Raw genomic sequence first — 20,685 nt, 5'->3', positions numbered from 1 at the left:
CTCTAGCCATTTATACACGTCCAAACTATGTCTCTCAGCATATTTAATCTTCATGCTCCCTGGGGACTAACCTCCTGCTCTTTAGATTTTCATTTTAACTTGCAGCACTCGCAAAAAAAAATCCTTATTATTGTCTCCTTCCATCAACAGACATTATCTCTACGCTAAAGACCTCCGGTAAGTTGGGTGTCTGTAGCTCTTGTACCCGCCCAATCTGACAGTTTATCTCCTAGTGATGTCCGTCTCAGGATCCTATATCCCAGGCAGACCTCCCCCTCCCCATTGTGTCTCGCTTAACCTGGAGAGTAGAATGGTTTCCATTTTGGCGAATGTGTTGTAGTGCTTATTGATTAATTTGTGAAATTTATAGGATAGTGTTTAATCTGTCGTGTTCGTACCTTTCGATTACTCCGGTGTTTAACACCTATCGACTCAATCATGAGTTGGAACTCCCTATGCCCTGTCATGTGTTGCTGTTGATTCCGTTGTTGACATAGTCTCTGACCGCTGGGAAACTATCTGAAGCACATCTCTCTCCTCCCAGTCTGTATGCATTTAGAGATGTGCGGTAAACAGACTGTAGGCCCGTCCCTTCAGTCCCCAGCAATACGTGCAGTAGGCTGTAACTACCATCTGGGTGTGCCCACTGCCTGACATCGCTTTATCTAAGACCGTGATGGTAACTGAGAAGCTCTGCAGGTCAGTGACTCATATGCCACCCATTTCAATATTTTTGCATGTTTCTCGAGATGGAGTTCACAGGTGTTAAACCACACCTTAAAGGCAACCCTGGTCCAGCAATGTACTTTATCCAGGTGAGGATCATGCTGTTGGCAGTTACCTAACATACTCATCACTCTTTTAGAAAGTAACTGTTACTTTACGTATTACTTCCTGCCAACAATAGTTACGCTACTAGCTATATTACTTTTCTGGTTCTCCCCACAAAAATGGGCAATTGTGTCAGTTCTCCCCAAAATTCTGACTTATGATGATTAAAATTGTAGTAAAAGTTTTTTTTGTTAAAATCAAAGTAATAGGAATATTTCCAGCTGCTGAATGTAAGCGTTTCTGTTTTCCAAGCTAGCTTCCTCCTACAAAAATAAATCCAAGGATGTGATTGGATTGTTAGATTTCAAATTAGTAGGAGGGGTGCCAACAAAAATTAAGTTGTTGCTAATTATTTTTGGGAGGGGTAACTGTAATATTAATATTATATATATATATTAATATAAATATTAATTATTTACACTACTAGTTACATGGGAATGTAATATTATTAATGTAATATAACTAGTAATGAGTTACTGTACATTGACCATCAATTCAATTCAATTCAATTTTATTTGTATAGCGCCACTTCATAACAAAAGTTATCTCAGGACATAAATACAGCAGGTCCAAACCGTACTCCTTATGTAATTATTTACAAAGACCCAACAGTTCCCACCATGAGCAAGCACTTGGTGACAGTAACATTACTGGTAAGTTGCACCATATTATGTAGTTCCTCATCTTAATTACAACACAAAATACAATACAGACATATATATAATTACGAACTTCTGAAAAACACATGGAGTAACAGCTAAAGTTAGTTACAGTTACTGAGCATTACAGCCCCGAATTAGGCAGTTCCTTTATAATACAGGTATAAGCCTTTTTAGGGCCTGATACTCCACAAGTTGCTACCTAAATTAAAAATTACTAACTTAAAAATAACTTATAGTCCTACTAGGTTTTCTTAGTTGATTTTGCTCTCATTTTGTGTTGTCTTTATATCATATTCCTTTTTGTATTCTATGTTTCTCAGGTTGTGTTATATAATCCTCTGTTAACAGTTTTGTGGGAAGATGCTGCATAAATTGACACCAGATTTTGTTTGTAATTCTTTCCTATAAAGGCAGCGTTCAGGCTGCAGTGAGCCAAAGTGACCCAAATCTTAATTTTGTTTTGCTCATATGTGACTCAGATGTGATTGTTTTAATGACAGTGTGAACAGCACAAACCACATGGATCTTTTCAGTTCTGATGTTGGCCACATTCATTTGTGGTCCAAATTAAAGTCACTTTAGACTGACATTCATCTTTGTGGGTCTCTGATATGGGCCACACTTAAACAGCATTGTGAACGACCAAGCAACAAAATTCAGATCTGAGCACTGAGTGCTAAGGCTTGCAGTGTGAACGTACAGTCACATTGAACATGAGCTCATCTCTATCAAATACTCAGTTGTCATATTGTTAGGTGCATCTAGCTAAAAACTAATCCAGTCTACACAACTCATATACTCAATAAAAGTCTGAGTGTTATATATTTCTATACATTGCTGTCACTCCTCTCACAATGAACTTTGACTTGAGCTCAAGAGTCCATCGGGCACAAAAATATATCTGAGTTTTTTTAATGATCCCTATTTGTGGATCATGTTTTGATATGACAGAAAGTGTTCCAATCAAGTGTTTGTGCTAACCAGGATTGACTCTAATATTGTTTTATGGTGCTATATTTACAAAACATGTTTCATAATTAATTTACTGCATAGTTAAAATGTGATTTATAAGGCAGGAACAAGGTGTAATGAGAGAAATCAGTATGATCTATGGGTATTTTATATTCTTCTCACAACAACCCACAAAAGAAGAGTTGGGCACAGATTTCTAATTGTTCTTTTAATTGTCCTATTGCATTAATATAACTTTTAATTATCGCCATTTGCTCCAGGCCCCACTGAGATGTTTTCTACATACTGTAATCATTATGTTCCGTGCTGTTAGACTGTTATGCAATGTCAGACTGTCTTCTTCTTCCCAATTAAGTTATCTTGAGTTCACCTGTGTTGCAATCCTGATCAAACAGCCGTCACTGGATTCTCTTAGGAGGTGAAAGGTTAGCCAAGAATGCTAAGACACCAGTGTTGAGACGCCAGTTTTCTAATCAACAAAGTTCAGTAGACAAAGTACTGTTTGTCTCCTTTCAACAAATTTCAGGTGATTGAATCTGACTCTGGCTTTTCTTTGAATTCTCAGTCTACTAACTGTACCCTTTCCATATGCATTTATTTAGCCAAGCATACTTGAAGCCTATTTTTGAAAAATAAGATATAAAGTAGAACATATAACTTAGATAAAGCTTCGATATTTAGTTTTTAGTCAAATTAGAATAAAATTTCGCTATTAAAGGTCCAATGTGTAACATTTAGGTGGATCTATTGGCAGAAATGGAATATATTATTTATATTTTCATTAGTGTATAATCACCTGAATATAGGAAATGTTTTTGTGTTTTTTGTGTGTTTCTGAAATTACACTGATATATGCCACTTTATGCTAAACACTGGACCTTTAAGAGTACTGGACAAATGTCAAAAATCATTTTAAATTTCGTACACGTCATTGCAGTCTAAAATTACACTTAAACTATGTTCAAGAAAGAGCTATTGTCTACATGTTTGTAGCTTCTAATCTGTAATGGAGGAAGTATTTTGATTGTTATTTAAGTAAATAAAAAAACAACACAACACTGTAAAAATACATTACAACTGATGTGGATGAGCAGACTCCATGGAAGCATCTATAGATCATTCTAGGGTAACAAAAACATTTCCTATATTCAGGGATTAACACTAATTCGAAAACGATACCTGTGGAATATTATATTCCATTCTGCTCAATAGAGCCTCCTAAATGTTTACACACTGGACCTTTAAGCTGAATTGTATTGAAGGCGGAGCAGAAGTATGAAAGTATTATCAAGAAAATGTACTGTAAGTATCAAAAGTAGGCTACTTAATGCAGATAAATAGCCCCTGTGAGTATGCAAAGTACATTTAATTAGAATATAATGAATGTCTTGTTTTGTCCAAACCACAAAAATTATTCAGTTTACTGTAATAGTTATTAGGAATAGAAAAATAAACAAAACACAATAAAATAAACATTTGGGAAGCTAAAACCATAAAACATTTCAGGCATCTTTGCATGAAAATGACCTAAACGATTAATCAGTAATTAAAACAGTTGCTGATTGATTCAATCAATTGATGAATCGACTCATTAAAACACATTCAAATCCACTCATTTTTAATTTGTAAAGTTATAACTACAGCTGTCACAAATAAAAAATAAATAAATTAAATATTTCCCTCTGAAGTAGTGGAGTAGATATACTCAAGTATGCATATTTTAAATCTGTAATTAAGTACAGCACTGCAGCAAATGTACTTTACATAATTCAGTCCGCCACTGCCTAACATACAGTATAGTCGCTGTAATGGGCCTCGCTGTGACTTGGCTCGGGAACTGACCTGCAGCATTTATTAATGTTATCTGTTACATTTGTGCTTATCATGCTATAATAAAATAGGATATTGTTTGTGTACAATATTTAAAATATGATGATCAGCATGGCCTGAAACAACCTAGAAAAGAAACAATGGATGAGCTTTAAGACATGCTCTAATATCTAATATAATATCACAGACACCAAGTACTGATAACAAAACGCAGCAGGTGACTGGTTTCAATTCTGCGTCAATATGATTCATATTGTTCATGAGTCCTGGGGCAAAGGTTCACTTAACGTTCTGTAAGACGCCTTCATGTATGTGTGGATGTTTAAAAGGATACTGTAACCTTTTACTTAAAAACTTAATATATAAAGGACTGTCTTTTGAATTGGTTGAACAACGTCTTTCAACATAAAATCTCACCTCTGAAATAATCAAAATCAAACAAGACTTGAAGGCAATACTGGTGAAACATTTAGAATGAAAAACAAAATGGCACACACACAACTGGAGTTTAAAAAAAAGCCTCCCCTTACTTTCTGATAATGCTAAATTAGTTCACTAGTTTCTAATGCCCTTTGAGCAGCACAAACAAGCAATCAAAGTTAGTGATTCAGGATATACGAGCTATTATATGACATTGCTCTGATTAAAAAATGAGATATATGTGACTTCTTTTAATGATAGACATTAACATGTACATTTCTCCTTAACAAATTACAATCAGCCTAATGTCTCAGGAAAGCAACCCCCTAACAATAAAACAAGAGCTGAAGAGGTATTTTAACATAATCACACGGACCCACCCCCACTCAGTGCTGACAGACAAGTCTTAGTTGGTGAAACGTTATAACCTTTGGCCTGCCACAAGGACTGCTCAGACTTTGGAACCAGGGCAACACATTTGCACGTCCAGGTAATCACATACACTAAGATTGGAGAACTATAAAAGCCAGAGGACCGAAGCACAAGAATTAGTCTTCACTGAAAGAGGAAGACTCTCCCTTCCTCAAGGCTTCCAGGGGCTTTACTAAGCCCATCATGGAGAATACCAAGCTCTGTCTTTTGCTGTTGCTGGGCACTTACACGCTAGCCCGTAAGTATTGTGTTTTTTTATTTGTAAGCTAATTGTAAGCTAATAGAATTTAAAAGTATAATATTATATATGTAAGTCTATTTGAGAAAAAAGTGAGTCGTGATGAGATGATGCTGTTTTTTGACAAATGAAGAACTTTTGTAAGATTTAATAGTGTGTTTGGTACTAAAGCATTCATCATTTTGTGATTTTAGTTGTATTAGTTGTGATGTTATTCAAATTTTTTTTTTAATGACTGACAATACAGTATTTTAAGTTTAAAACAACAACAAATAAACAGTTAATAGTGGTATATTTATATTTTTAAGTACTGAATTTATGAGTTCAGTTTATTTAGTTAAAGTATTTAATTGTTCTTAGTTAAGATTTAGAGCAGCTTGTGGCTTTTTAAAATTTCAAGGAAACAATGTCTTTCATCCATTACAGAGCAAGATGTGGGAAGTGTTGAGGAACAATCTCCTGTTTGCCTTTGTAAGTTGTTTTTATCTTAACATTGTTTTAAAAATTACTCTTATAAGATGTGTTTTAATTTGATAAGTGTGTTGATGAGCTCACCTGTCAGTAATCATTTTTTTATGTTTTCTGAGTATCAAACTATCCAGTTAAAGTACTTAAAGGTATATGAAGTGTGAATTTGTCATGTAAGTGTTCTAAACATCAACATTACAGGGATCTAACTGATGTTTCAAATACTTTTTAGTGGCCAAAAGATTCAAGAACTTCAGGCGGTTTGTGTATGACTACGAAGCTGAGACCCTTAATGGCGTGACTGGAGCAACGGACAACAAGAGCGGACCCAAAGTCTCCTGCAAAGTATGTTTCACAGCCCCGATCATTACTGCAAACAGTCTCATGACCCTGAATAAATACAGTAGTACTAACAACAATGTTTGATGTTTTATCTGCTGCCCAGGTTGAGGTTGATGTGCCCCAGACCTGTAGCTTCATCCTTCGCACAACAGAGTGCTCTCTGAGCGAGATTTCTGGTGTGGATGCAGAAGGGAACCAAGTGTACCGTCCTGCTGATGGAGCTGAGGCTTTCAGAGCTGCCATGGCCAAGTGAGTCACCTTTCATATCAGTATTATTCAGTCTGATCAGAAAAGTAGCAGGAATTGAGGACATGAAAGTAGAGGATGGGCTAAATGGCAAAGTTGTAAATCATGATCTGTCCACGTCAACAGGAACCCCTTGAAGATCACAGTTGAAGAAGAAATTCACATCAGACTCTACCCTGAGGATGATGAGCCTGCCAACATCCTGAACGTCAAGAGGGGAATCGTCTCTGCTCTCATTGTGCCAGTAATGGAGGAGGAAAGCAACAAATACATGGTAGCTGCCCTTGTTTTGTCAGTATTTACAGCAGTTGTTAATCAATTCAGGCCACCAAGTCGGGATTGATTCTGTTTGTGTCATGCAAAGATAAACAAGTTGCACAATGAGTAGATAAGGTGCCCCAGTCACGGTGATAAACTCCTGTAACATCATGTTCTCACCATGAGTGTCTTCAGCTGCAGGTCAAAGTCCTAGATAAGTTTATCTTTCTAATGGCATCACCTGTTCTCATAATGGGGGGGGGAATCTGTCAGATCAATTGATAATCCGATTCAGGGAAATTGCTAAAGGACATAAATCATGTTCACCACTCCAACTCTTGCAACCTTGTTTTTTTGAATTGTTTCCAACATCCTCAATGCTGACGATGCCTCTCATCATTTCCAGTCCACCGTGCATGGAATTTGCCCCACTGACTTCACCGTCAACGTTAGAGAGGACATCGCCACTGATGTGACTGTCAGCAGGGATCTTTCCAAATGTAGCTCATTCTTTGCCCGCAGACAGGACACCAGCCCACTGGCCCTCATCACCGGCATGGTAAGAGATTAAAGAGGTTGTGTTATACTCATTTTCAGGTTCATGCTTGTATTTGGGGGGTTATAATACTAACCTATTGTTATATATGTATAATAGGTTTACCTGCTTCAGTGTTCAAAATACATTATTTTTATGGCTAGTATTTATCATACTAGCCATTGCTGCATCACCTCTATTCACCCTCTGTCTGACACACTGATTTGTCAGTTCCCCTGAGCAGGCACCACCCACAGTGCAGATTTACTAGGTTTCAGTGGGCAAGACTGTACTGTCACCTAGCCTATAGAGACAGTGTGGGAGACAGTAACTCTCTTTGGCATGGACTTAGGGACTCACTGACTACTTTAATCAGACCTTTAACACACACAATACTTCTGTCATACTACTTTTTCTCAAACATTAAAGTACAGGGAAAGCACCATAAAGGATAATATGGCCTCTTTAAGCAACAACCTCACAGTCACCATTACAGATTTGTTAGACTGTGTATATAACACTCACTTCTAAATAGAAAATGCTTTAAAGTTATTATACATTTTTAAAAAACACCCTCTTAATAGCATAATATCATTTATAAGGAGCTATATTTCCATGATATACATCAGACAGGAACAAAAAGCAGCCTGTGTAAAACTGAAAACAAATCAACATCTTCATGTGTGCTATTTTGTTTTACTATTTTCTAACTATTCTATTCTATTTTCTAGCAGTCTGCTCTTCCTCATAATCATATAACAAAACACTGATGTTGTCTTTCTACCATCAGAACTACCCTCTGTCTAAGATGATTAGCAGCACCCAGTCTTGCAACTACAAGTTTGACAACCAGAAGAAGCACATGACCAGAGGAATCTGCACAGAGAAACACATCTTCCTGCCCCTCTCCCACCAGTAAGTTTTAAAACAATGAAGTATCTAACTATCTATATATTTAAAGTGACCCATTTCTACAGAGGGCAGAGCGCAATACTATATGAATTGTAGGTTTGTTTCATTATTTAGGGAATGTCTTGACTCGTATATGACATAGAAAAATACTTGAATTTTTTGTATGTTTTGTATGAATTATTTTGTGCTTTATTATGAACATTTAATTGCTTGAAAACTGAAGCACATTTTAGGATTTGTTACAAAAAGTTACAAACAGACCAATGGAGGTTGTTGCAATAAAAAAATAGCAGTAATTAGTAATTATTTCCTATTATGGTGAATGTGTTGCAAATGTCTAATGTCCTTTGCAAACAGGAATGAATATGGAATTTCTACAATGGTGAAGCAGACTGTAACTCTGAGGGAGACCGCCAAGATCAACGACAGAGTCTTTGACCGCAGTGAGTATTTCACTTTTAAAACATAGCTTGTAAAATATAAAAATGTACTCAAGCTTGTGTCAAGCATTTCTGCCTTTTCTTACTGTTTGTGATACCATTCTGTGCAGATGAAGACAACCGCAAGTTCTTGTCCATGGATGTTGCTGACAACAAGTCCCCTGTGCAGACCAAGGATGCTGCCATTGCAACAATGCAGCAGCTGAACACCCTGTCACAGACCACTCAAGGCGAGGAGCGTGCCAGTCTCTTCCACAAGCTGGTGTCTGAGCTGCGCGGCCTGAAGGTTGATGTCCTGGGATCTGCCACAGTTGAGATGATGGACATGTCCCAGTCTCTGACATGGCAAGCTCTGGCTCAGTGCGGCACCCCAGAGTGCACAAGCGCGATGATGAAGATTCTCAGAACCTTTGACGAAGGTGCTGTTGAGGTCGATGCTGCTGTCTACGCCCTGGGACTGCTACCTAACCCCTCCCGCCTCATGGTGAAAGACATGCTGGCAATGGCTCAGTACAGACAGAGCAAACCCATCATGTATGCTCTGAGCAATGCAGTCAGAAAGTAAGTACACTTAAATGTGATCGTTTTTAAATATTCAGGAAAGTCCTCCATAATACTGCAGCAGTAAGTGGTGGTTTCTGTTGACACTAATGCCTAACTTTGTCACTAGACTATACCAGGTTGAAGGCGTCACCCCCGAGATCACTGCTGTCTCTGAGTTTATGGCTTCTCTCCTGGGCGCAGACTGCGCTGGGGAGAAAGATCTGACCTTCCTGACATTGAGGGTAGGTAACCAGCTATGAACATAGACTGCTTAAAAAAATATGGCAACTTTTATTCCCATGTTTGTTCTAATTGCATCATGCAAAGTTAAAATATTCAAAATAATAACATATAATAAGGTCTAGATTGGTTCTATATGAAAACATATGAAACCTGAAATAATTCAAATGGAATTGAATTTAAGTAAATTGAACTGAATATTCCTTCCAGGTTGTTGGTAACATGGGAGATGCAATGGAGGCTGCTGACCCTGCTATAAAGAACACCCTGCTGAAGTGCATGAGACAGCCAGCAACCACACTGTCTGTGCAGCTGGCCGCTATCCAGGCTTTCAGACGCATGTCTGTGACTGATGAGGTAACAAACATTCCCCTCCATAGATGATTAGTATCCTAGTTTCATAGTTTTGTAGTGTGGAGTTTCATGAAATACAGTGACAAACAAGCTAGTGTTTTTTTTTCTATCCAGATTCGCTCTAACCTCCAGAGGGTCTGCCAGTACCCCAAGGGTGCTGTGCAGAAGCGCTTGGCAGCTTACCTGATCCTGATGAGGGATCCCCAGGACAGTGACATTGAGATTGTCAAGAAGCTGCTTAACCAGGAGCAGAACACACAGATCAAGTCCTTTGTGAGCTCCCACATCTACAACATCATTTCCTCCACTGATTCTGAGACCCAAAAGTAAGAATTAAGCAACTTACTTACTCAATCTACGGCACAATTTAAGCTTTATTTCATTACGATATTGAGCTGATTTAACAATATACTTATATACTTATACTCAGCTGATTGTTTTACATTTCATTATTACCCTAGGCTCGGTAAGAAGATCATGGATGCCCTGCAGGACACTGACGTCACCACACACAACGACTTCACCACAAAGTCTCGCAACTACAAGCTTGGTGTGGCACATGAGGACTTGCAGGCCAGCATTCAGGGCAACATTGTCTTTGATCCTAGTAGCCAGTTGCCAAGGGAGGCCTTGCTGGAAACTACCCTGAAAGCCTTTGGCTTCAACATGAACATTTGGGAGGTATGTATTACTGTAGGTCATATTAATCACTAATTTATTGTTGCATCAAATTGTAATTTTACACTTATAAGAAACACTGGCAGAAAAACTTTAATAAGAGTAAAAAAAACTACATTGATGTATGTCTTATTATTTTTAAAATTATTATTTGGTGTATTTGACTTTATTGTTTGGCTGATACTACCTATCTGCTACTGAAATTAAAGCTAACCAGCATTTATAAGAGAATAGTTTGGCCAATATTCAGACACAACCCACACTGTTTTTAAATCTGTTCTATTTTTCCAATAGGTTGGCATGGAAGGCAGGGGGTTCGAGCCAACCATTGATGCTTTGTTTGGAAAGAACGGGTTCTTCCCTGACACTGTTGCAAAGACTCTGTACTGGGCTGTAGACAAGATACCAGAACTGGATAAATGGGTTGCTACAGAGTCAGAAGGACGGAAGGTATATATTGTGTTTAATTATTAAAGTTAAACACTCTCAGAGTTATTTTGTTGATTCCACTCATACCACCGCAACTAATACAACTTTTTCCTAAGGTTCCCGAAAATCTTGTCAGAGAAATTGTTCGCAACTTCAACAAGCTGGTTAAAGATCTGCAGAGTCAGGAGTCCCCAGAGGCCACGGCCTACCTGAGGATCATGGGCACTGAGCTTGGCTACATCAAGGGCAATGAACTGAAGTCTCTTGCTTATAACGCAATGATGTATGCAGATATCTTCATGAAGATCATTCCCACCAAGGTACCTTTCTGCATTCCTGTTATCTGTTCTTATAATGCCTGTCCAACTAATTACAACTCCTTTTCAATAACACAACGAGGGAGAATTCAACTTGGCTGTTTTCTTTTTATCAGGTCATGGGTGAACTGATGTCCAGCACTAACAATGAGATCTTTGCCCATTACATCTTCATGGACAACAAATTCATCATCCCAACAGCATCTGGCTTGCCTCTGACATTTGCTCTGTCTGGCACCTTTACTCCTGGCGCAAAGGGAGGCCTTCGTCTGGCTCCAAACATGGTATATTTTCCATCTTTTGTCCTTAACCTCATAATCAATGCTCTATCATATAGTTTTATTATTATGCTTATGTTTCTATTTTATGGAGGTATTTCCTAAAATGTCCTGCATAGATTTAATAAAAGTTAAGATAATAATAATGTTAATGATGAGTATAAATAGTAGTAGTCTAATAGTTTTTGTTTTTTTCATGACTGCAACCGATTTAATTTCATGTGATCTGTTTTTGTTCACAGAAGGAGCTGTTGTTCATGCCCTCTGTTGGAGTTGAGTTTGTGACTCAGATGGGAGTCAATGTCCCTGAATTTGTTGTGTCCACTGTTGAGATGCACACCAACATGTACCATGAGAGCGTGCTCAATGCCAAGATCAGCATGGAGGAAAGCCAGGTCAAGCTTTCCATCCCCGCCCCACAAGGAACCACAAAGCTCTTCAGCATCAGGTAACAAATAACATAAAATGCATTCATGCGATATATTTAATGATAATAATGAATGCAATGAAACAAAGTAGCCACTAGTAGGGTTTTTAGTGTGTTTCAACATGTGGCACCATATTGTATTGTATGTGATCTTTATTGAATCATGTTGTCATTAAACTGATTTGTTGTTGTTTTTTTCCTTTGAAACAGCAATAAAGTGCTGATTGTTGGCGCGGGTCAGGCAGCAATGATCCCACACACAGAGGGCGACTCAAGCTGCAGACCTCTCTTCTCTGGAGTCAAATACTGCACCAAAACACTTTGTGCTAACGCTCGTGACAATGCTGCTGTTCCCTACTTCCCCCTGAACGGACAGACTGAGTAAGTTGTTCTTTGAAGATCTGTGATTATTTTATTTTAATTTCACTGATGGCAGCATACCGAATAATTATCATTCTTTAAGTCACAAGGAAATTTAATAGTGTCTCGTCTGTGTAATGTGCAATATTTCAGTAAGATAGAGGTTGTCGGTTGGGATGGGAATAATGATGAAGGGACAGTTGAAAGGTAGATGGGTTGAGTAGGTATGAATAGGCAAAACTGCACCACTCATTTCATTCACATCATTTTGATTTTAGAATTTGTCTCCCCCTCCATATTTGCAGAGCTATCATAAAAAAATGTGTACATGTACTGGTATGACATTCTTAAATACTGTTCAGAATTTAAAAGTGATATAGTAAATACTTGTGAGTTGTTTTGTTTGTTTGTTTTTTGTAGTTTTCTAGATACACAGTACAACATCCTGGGAGACTTTAACTTTGTTCTTTTTCTTTAGGTTTTCTGTGGATATCCATCCTTCTGAAGAGGTCTCTGAGTACACAGCCACCATTGCCTATGAACTTCTCAATGAAGGAAAGGATGGTCGCCACAAGGTTGATTCTTTGAAGTTTGCCCTGAAAGCTGAGGGTATGAGCATCTTATTTGGAAAACAATTACATTGATTTCAGTTTTTCTTTTTATTTTATAGGGTTACATGCATAAATAATCAATTTATGCTTTTTTTAACTGTGTGGCTTTAGGTGCTCAGCCTACCGAGGCTACAGCCACCATGAAGTACAACAGGAACAGGAATGTTTTCACCACCCAAATCGAGATACCTGACTTTGATGTTGAGGCCGGAGTTAAGATTGGCCTGACAGACAGCAGTGCCAAAGGCAAAACCCTTACCCTGGAGATCACCAACAAGAACGTGCCCCAGCTCTCTCTGATTGGCCGTGCCAAGTGAGTCAACCCAGCCAGCCAGAGTTTGTTCAAACACACTGTCGATATATAATATATCTTATTTAAAGCTGTGTACTCATTTACGCATTTCACAGTCTTTATGCAATTTTTTGATATACAATCATTGACTAGATCATGTTATTTTTTATTATTCACAGACTTCAGGCCATGACAGATGGCATGCTGCAGGTTCAGCTGTTAGTCCCCTCACTCAAGACTGATGCTACCGTCACCGCTACAATGAGCAAAGCTGATGGACTCACCATGGAGATCAAAAGTGATGTCAAGCTCCCAGAGACCTCCTCCATTCAGGCAGTCACATTCAAATATGGTATGTTTTTTTTAAGAAAATAGTGCTAATGGACTTCAAAGATTAAGAATTTATACTGTCTCAAATGTAAAAGTAAGATGCTAAGTGCTAAATGCTTTGTTTATCAGGCGAAGAGCAGGCTGAGGTTCAGCTGATGTCCAACATGAATGCTGATACTAAGATCCTGGTGCCTTACACTGAAGCCCTCCAGGCCTGGCTCAGGCAGTTTGTGGAGGATGCCATGGACCAGCAAGTTGTCAAGACTGACATGAAACTGCGTCATATCATCAACAAGGCAGTTGAGGTAAAAAAATAATGGTCATTGAAACTATTTTAGCAGAACTTGACTTTGTTCTAGTTTTTCCAGACTAAAGAATACTAAATTTGTTATTATTTTTTTCAGGCCAGCGATATCTGGATGGACAAGATCTCAATTGATGTTCCCTATGTTGAAACTCTGAGGAACAGAATGACAAATGTGGAAATGCCTTCCATGCCTTCCATGCCTGAAAACCTTTTCATGAACCTGTAAGTAAACCCAACATCTAATATTTATCCCAGCTTTATCCTGATTAAGTTGTGAAAAATATACATTTACTCACCTGTTTAATGTCTGTTTTAAATTTAACAAATGTTCTGCTTTCATCATTTCGCCAGTGAAAGCACATTCAGATACCAGTTCAACCAGGACCGTTTGACCATCAGTATCCCTATGCCACTTGGAGGCAAATCATCTGAGGAGCTGAGGATACCTGCAGTGGTTTCCACCCCAAGCGTCTCCATGCCTCAGCTAGACATGGAGTTTCCCTCAAAAGAGATCCAGATCCCCACTTTTACTATTCCTTCTGAATATGATCTCACCCTGCCTCTGATGGGAATGGCGGAAGTGTCTGCCAAGGTCAACAGCAACTATTATAACTGGGAAGCAACGGCATCTGCTGGTAACAATACTGCAGAGTCTCCTAGCTACTTGGCCAAGTTCAACATCCAGGCTGACAGTCCAATCAAGTTCCTTTCCTTCTCAACTGAGGGTAATTTAATCTTTATAATTTTACTTAATAAGAATAATTTTACATTTGTTATTTTACACAAGAGAAACAAAACAAATGTTTGCACTATTTAACATTTCCACTGTTTTGTCTGTTTTAAGGAGCTACAAAAATCACAGACACAGCAGAAAAAACAATGAAATTCACCATTGATGGTTCCCTGAACCACATGCTCTTGGACACAGGTTTTAATGTGCTGGAAACCATTGCTGTCACAGACAATGTAATGTCAACAGGAAAGTACAACGTGTACGCTGTCGCCCCTCTGGGTCTGGAGACGTCTCTGACTGTTACCACCCAGGTCGTCCTAGACTCAAACATACTCTCTGGTGATATCAACACAGACGGCAGTGTGTCTGTTGGACCAATGACTGCTAGCACCACCTATCTCCACACCTTCTCTGTTGAGCCAGCAAAGAAAGAAGCAAGACTGGAGAGTACATTGAGAGTGAACTCTGAAATCCTGAAGATTGCAAACAAGATCAAGGCATCATATGCAAATGAGGAACTTCTGATTGAGTCAAACACCAACATCAACAGTGACCCCATCAAGCACACCACCAAAATTAGCCTTAACTACAAAGATGTCAAGCTTACCGCCCAATCCGACTCTGTGACCAAGGCAGATGATAGAATGCTTCGTAGCCAGATTGAGTTCTCTGCCTCTGAAGGACAGGCTAGCCTCAGGATAGAGAATCAAGCTGATGACACAGAGAACCGTGCCTACTCTTTGCTCACTGGGTCCATGAATCCCTCAGGCTTGGAGATCAATGCTGATGCCTCTTTGAACATCTTTTCAAGCCTTGCCTCTCACAAGGCAACTTTGGCCCTGAACATGAATGGCCTGACCACCAGCTGTACCACAACTGCTCAGCATAGCCCAGTGACCTTTGAGAATGTTTTCCATGGTGGAGTTGATGCCTCTGGTGCCACCATTTCTCTCACCACCAAGGGAGCCATTAAGGAGAACAAAGCTGAGTTCGGTGTTGAGGGGAAGATTGCAAGCACAGAAGTGTATCTCAATAGCGTCCTTAAGGGTAACCTCTTTGACATTAACACCAGGAACAGAGTGAACCTCAGAGTGAATGAAGATGGCTTGATCCTCTCCAACAACATCGTTGGATCTCTCAATGAGATGAGGACTGAAAACACCCACTCACTGTCTCTTACAATGAGATCTTTCACCCTCCACTCCAAGACTGACAACGTCCTCGACAATAGGAACTCCTACATGCATGACATCACAGTTAACATGGAGCGTTTTATTGCTTCAGTTAATGTGAAAAATGACCTGAAGATCATGGAGATTAACTTTGTGAATGATGCCCAGTTCAAGGCAGAGCCCTACAACATGGAGCTGACTGGAACGATGATGGGAGTCTTCTCAGAGGAAGAGCTCAAGCACGCTTATGAAGTCAAGTTTGTTGACATGGTCCTCTCTGCAAAGTGCAATACCAACGGCAAACTCCTGGGAACACACATGACACATACCACTGATATGGAGATTGCTGGTCTGAACGTCAAGTTCAACAATGTGGCTAACTTCAACTCACCATCTCTTCGCCTGGACAGCACAGTCAAAACTGTTGCTGCCCCCTTCACTCTGAACATTGATGCCATTTTCAACTCAGATGGTGCAGTGTACCTGTATGGACAGCAGAGCGGCGAACTATACAGCAAATTCCTCCTGAAAGCAGAACCCCTGTTGTTCACACATTCATTTGAGTCCAGAGCCTCAACCACCCATGAACTGGAAGGCAGACCCACTATCAAGACCAATATGGAGAACAAGTTCAACAGCATGCTGAGCCTCCAAGAGCAAAGTGTTTCACTGAAGATGACATCCAAAGTAAATGAGCACACTTTTGATCAAGAAATTAGTGCCTATAACAATGCAGAGAGAATGGGTATTGAGATGATGGGAGCTGCCTCAACCCCTCTCCTCAGTGATGCCAGCAGCGATTACGCCATCTCTGGATTTGTGAAATATGACAAGAACAGTGACAGCCACTTCATCCAGATCCCTTTCATTGAACATCTGCCTGCAGTTATTGAAAACATGAAGGCCACAGTGATGAGGCTGATGGACAACAGCATTGAGATGCTGAAAGACATTAACACCAAGTATGAGATCAGTGCCACGTTTCAGAACAAAGTGTCAGAACTGAAGGAGGTCATTGACAATTTTGACTTCAACCTCTTTGTCCAAGACTTGAGAAAGTATATCAACTCAATGGAAAACGTTGTGACCAACCTGATAGCCAAGTTCCCAACTGACAAAGTCATGAATGAGTTGAAATCAATGAAGGACACCATAATGGCTTGGATCAAGAAGTATAACATTGCCAACAAGTTCAATGTCATTATCGTCAAAGTAGAGGAGATCCTATCTAGCTATGAGGTTGAGAAGATGATTGGAGCCATCATGGATGAAGTTGTTAAAATTATGAAGCAGTATCAGGTGAGGGAAAAGATTCAGTCTGCCTTTGCTGCTCTCAGGTCAATTGACATCCAGCCTTTGCTCAAAAGACTTGTGGTGCCTGTTCAAGAACTTGTGAATGAACTGTATTCCTTTGACTTCAAACAGCTGATTGATGACATGAGCAACTATTTCATGAGAATGGTTCAGAAAATCAAATCTTTTGATTATGACACATTCACTATGGAGTTGAAAGAAAAAGTAGCAGAAATTAGCAAGATTCCCTGTTTTGGAAAACTCTACGGAGAGTTCAGAGTTACCTCACCTCATTACACACTCAGGACCACTGCTGACCTGGAAAACACCACAACTACATCAGTCACACCTGAGTTCAAAATGAACCTTAACTCACAGGCTACATCAACTTTGAAAGTCCTTGACTTCACTGTGGATGCCAGTGCTAATGTTGCTGTACCCGAGATGAGTGCTCTGTCCATCTCTGAGAACATCAAAGTTGACCAGTCAAGTTTTACACTTGACCACAAGGGAAGAATGACTCTCCGTGGCCTGTTAGCTGAAGCTTCTGCTGAAACTACTGCAAATACCAACACTGAGCTCTATGTTGCAGAGCTTGTCAATAATGCAATCTTTTCCACGGAAAATGGAGTTTCTGCCAATGTGGAGACTGGCTACAAACATAACCTCAACATGCCACCCCTCAAAATCTTCACTGAAACATCATTAAATCAAAAGACCATTTTCCTGCTTGAGGCTGGCAATGCCCGTCTGACCATTAACAATCTGGCTAATGGAAAATATGCAGTTCAGGACTTCTCAGATGACGCAACCCACAAGAGTGACATGGAGGTGGTCATGGATCTCCACACAACCAAAGTGACTTTCACTGGAGCAACAGGCAGCAGCAACTTCAAAATGGATCAAAATGTGGTTGCCGATGTATGCATTTTCCGCCATGTAATTATTGATGCCAAGGTTGAGACAGAAACACCTGTCATGAAGAACAGCATTGCAGAGGTGAAGTTCCAGGCTAAGGCTGAAGACTTGAAAATTGATTTCACTGCCTCTCACAATGCAGAGCTAGTTGGACAGGTTGAGGGAACTCTCTCAAGCTCTGCACTTGCTTTGATCACACCAAGTGAACTTGTGTTTGACACCAAGAACAAGGGAAATGCCAAAGTTGCCCTTCCATTTGACCTGTCTGGAAAGATGGATCTCCAGAATGACATTTCTTTTACCCTGAATTCTGAAGCGCAGCAAGCTAGCTGGACAGGTTTGGCCAGATTCAACCAGTACAAATACTCCCATTACTTTACCTTAGATAATGGTGACAGTGAAATTAACATATTTTCCCAGATTAATGGAGAAGCGAATCTGGATGTACTGAAGGGACCTATCACCATTCCTCAGATAACTGTGCCATTTGTTGGTTTGAAGACACCAAGAGTGGAAGACTTCTCACTGTGGGAAGACACTGGCCTGAGCTACTTCCTGATCACAACTCAGCAGACATTTGACATGAACTCCAAGCTGAAGTACATGAAGAACCCTGAGATGATCACCATTGACATTAATGTGGAACCAATCATCAATGTTCCATCTGCTCTCAGCAAGCTCACCTTCCCAAAAATCACTCTGCCCAAAATCCCAAACATCAAAATCCCTGTAATGGGTGATCTGACCTATGATTTCTCCATGAAAACAGCAATGATCACGCTCAAAACTGATGCCAGCATCCTTAACCAGGACAGCATCATCATCAGACTGGATTCTTCATCAATCTCTGAATTTGAGTTTCTGAATGGAAAGATCGAAGGCAACACCAATGTGAACACAGTCAATGGATTTAAAATGGCCTCTGTCCTGTCTGCAAAACATTCAGTCCTAGAGGGAAGCCATGACAGCACCATCTTCTTAACTTATGACAATGTGGATACCTCCATCACCAACTCAGCAAAGGTCAATCTGCCCTACCTGACAATGGAAATCAACCAGGAGATTACTGGAAATCCAGATGAAGGCCTGGTTGTCTCTATGTCCACTCCATCTGCAGGACACATTGCACTTCAGATGCAGACTAAGCGCCCAGCTCAAGTGAAAGCGAGAGTCTATGGTCGCTACCCGGTAAGAGAACTTTTGCTTACTTGTTTGCTTACTATTTACCTTTGATTGTGACCTCATGTAAATAATGTATTTATTATATTTTAGTAATATATGTTTATGTTTCATGTTTACCTTTTTCAACAGTCTGAGCCAACAAGAGACATTGACATCCTGGGTCTGAAGATGTCTGTGATGAACTCTGAGAAGCTGAACCTTCAGACAACCTGGAATGTGGAGATGCCATATGAGATGATGCTGCGACTGAAGAAACAGGTGCCCACAGTCATGGAAATGGTGTCTGAGCCTGCTACCAGGACATATAACACAATCTACAGACATGCTAGAAGCCTTGAGGGTTCTTTTGAACAGGTTAGAAACCAGGGTAAAGTGATGTTCAGGAAGGCTATTGATAACCTTGCAGCAGTAAAATCATCCAATGTTTTAACAACTGTCACAGATAAGACCATTTTGATCCTCAAAGAGTACCAGAAGAAAGTTGAAGTTGTTTTTGAGGCTGTTGTTAAATTCCTGAGAGAGACCAAGTTCCAGATCCCTGGGTATGAACAGAGGCTGTCTGGACTTCAGGTCTACCAGAAATGCAGTGCTTTTGTTGCCGATGTATCTGAGGAGGCTGTCCAAAAAATTCCACAGTACTTTACCTCTATGTTTAAAGCAGTCATTGATTATATCAACACCATTGAATTTACCCTTCCTGGCTCTAATCATGTTGTGCGTGGAAGAGAAATTCTTGATGACTTGTTTGTAGCTTTGAGGAAAATTCAGAACCAAGTGATTGTCACTGTGAAGAGTCTGGGGGATATTCAGCTGGAAGATATAATTAACAAATTATCTGCGTTCATGCAATTTACCATTGAACAAAGTGAGAAGTTTCTCCAAACCCTAAAATCTCAGAACTCAGAAAGACTCTTCACCTTTGTGACTGATGTATACAATGATGCCATGAACTCCCGCGCCCTGGCGGTTGTTGTAGAGCAGGTTGAAGAGGCCCAAAGAATTGTTATTGAATATCTTAAAGCTGTGAGAGCTAAACTCCAGACTATTTTGGCTGACATGTCTAGTACACAGCTTCAAGCTGACATCCAGTCCTGGATTGACTTATTGGTAAAACGTGTGAATGCTTTCCACAACAATGTCATCAAGACCCTAAAGGAAAAAAGTAAAAATATTGAACCATTTGTGAAAGTAGGAGACAGACAGATGGAGGTTAACATTCCTTTACCATTTGTTGCCAAATTCAACTAACTGGCTAACAGCGTTTGTATTGACTGTGTCTATTGTGTAACCGTTTAAGACAACAGTAAATCTATTCTACCAAAATTCAAAGCTGCCTGCTAATAAGTGTTGTCTGTACCCATGATGTTTGTCTCTCTATTCTGTTTTTCATAATTAATTTTGTTTATTTCACAGTTATTTTAGACCTACTGTGCTCCCTTTGTGTCTTGTACTATTTAAAAAATAATATGTGGTCTTCAATAAAGACAGTTTGTACTGCATACATCTCTGCTCATGTCTTATGTGTTCTTTAATATAAACAATAGAAGACCTAACTTCTTCATAGGCTTATAATAGTGACAGTGTAAGAGAAAGATACTATGATAGGCAGATTTTCAGACTGGTAAATGTCTTCAG

At 39.5% G+C, this 20,685-nt stretch overlaps 1 protein-coding gene across 1 annotated transcript; it reads left to right on the top strand.

The window, feature by feature from the left end:
* The first annotated feature begins 5,258 nt into the window (after positions 1 to 5,258).
* LOC118340631 (apolipoprotein B-100-like) lies at positions 5,259 to 20,543 on the top strand. The gene is made up of 26 exons (XM_035678715.1): positions 5,259 to 5,385; positions 5,812 to 5,856; positions 6,086 to 6,198; positions 6,299 to 6,444; positions 6,568 to 6,715; positions 7,106 to 7,258; positions 8,025 to 8,149; positions 8,504 to 8,589; positions 8,697 to 9,147; positions 9,257 to 9,371; positions 9,580 to 9,726; positions 9,838 to 10,049; positions 10,185 to 10,404; positions 10,696 to 10,851; positions 10,947 to 11,150; positions 11,264 to 11,431; positions 11,668 to 11,873; positions 12,063 to 12,233; positions 12,691 to 12,821; positions 12,935 to 13,136; positions 13,295 to 13,467; positions 13,575 to 13,750; positions 13,850 to 13,974; positions 14,104 to 14,477; positions 14,597 to 19,056; positions 19,180 to 20,543. The coding sequence occupies exons 1-26, from the start codon at positions 5,331 to 5,333 to the stop codon at positions 20,296 to 20,298; spliced, it is 9,681 nt and encodes a 3,226-aa protein (XP_035534608.1). The 5' UTR covers positions 5,259 to 5,330; the 3' UTR covers positions 20,299 to 20,543.
* The last annotated feature ends 142 nt before the right edge of the window (positions 20,544 to 20,685 follow it).

Source organism: Morone saxatilis, unplaced genomic scaffold, assembly GCF_004916995.1.
Source record: "Morone saxatilis isolate NCDOM2014 unplaced genomic scaffold, NCSU_SB_2.0 Contig7, whole genome shotgun sequence".
NCBI classification, from domain to species: Eukaryota; Metazoa; Chordata; class Actinopteri; family Moronidae; genus Morone; species Morone saxatilis.
The sequence above is the reverse complement of the archived record's forward strand: the minus strand, read 5'-3'. Positions and strand labels throughout refer to the sequence as shown.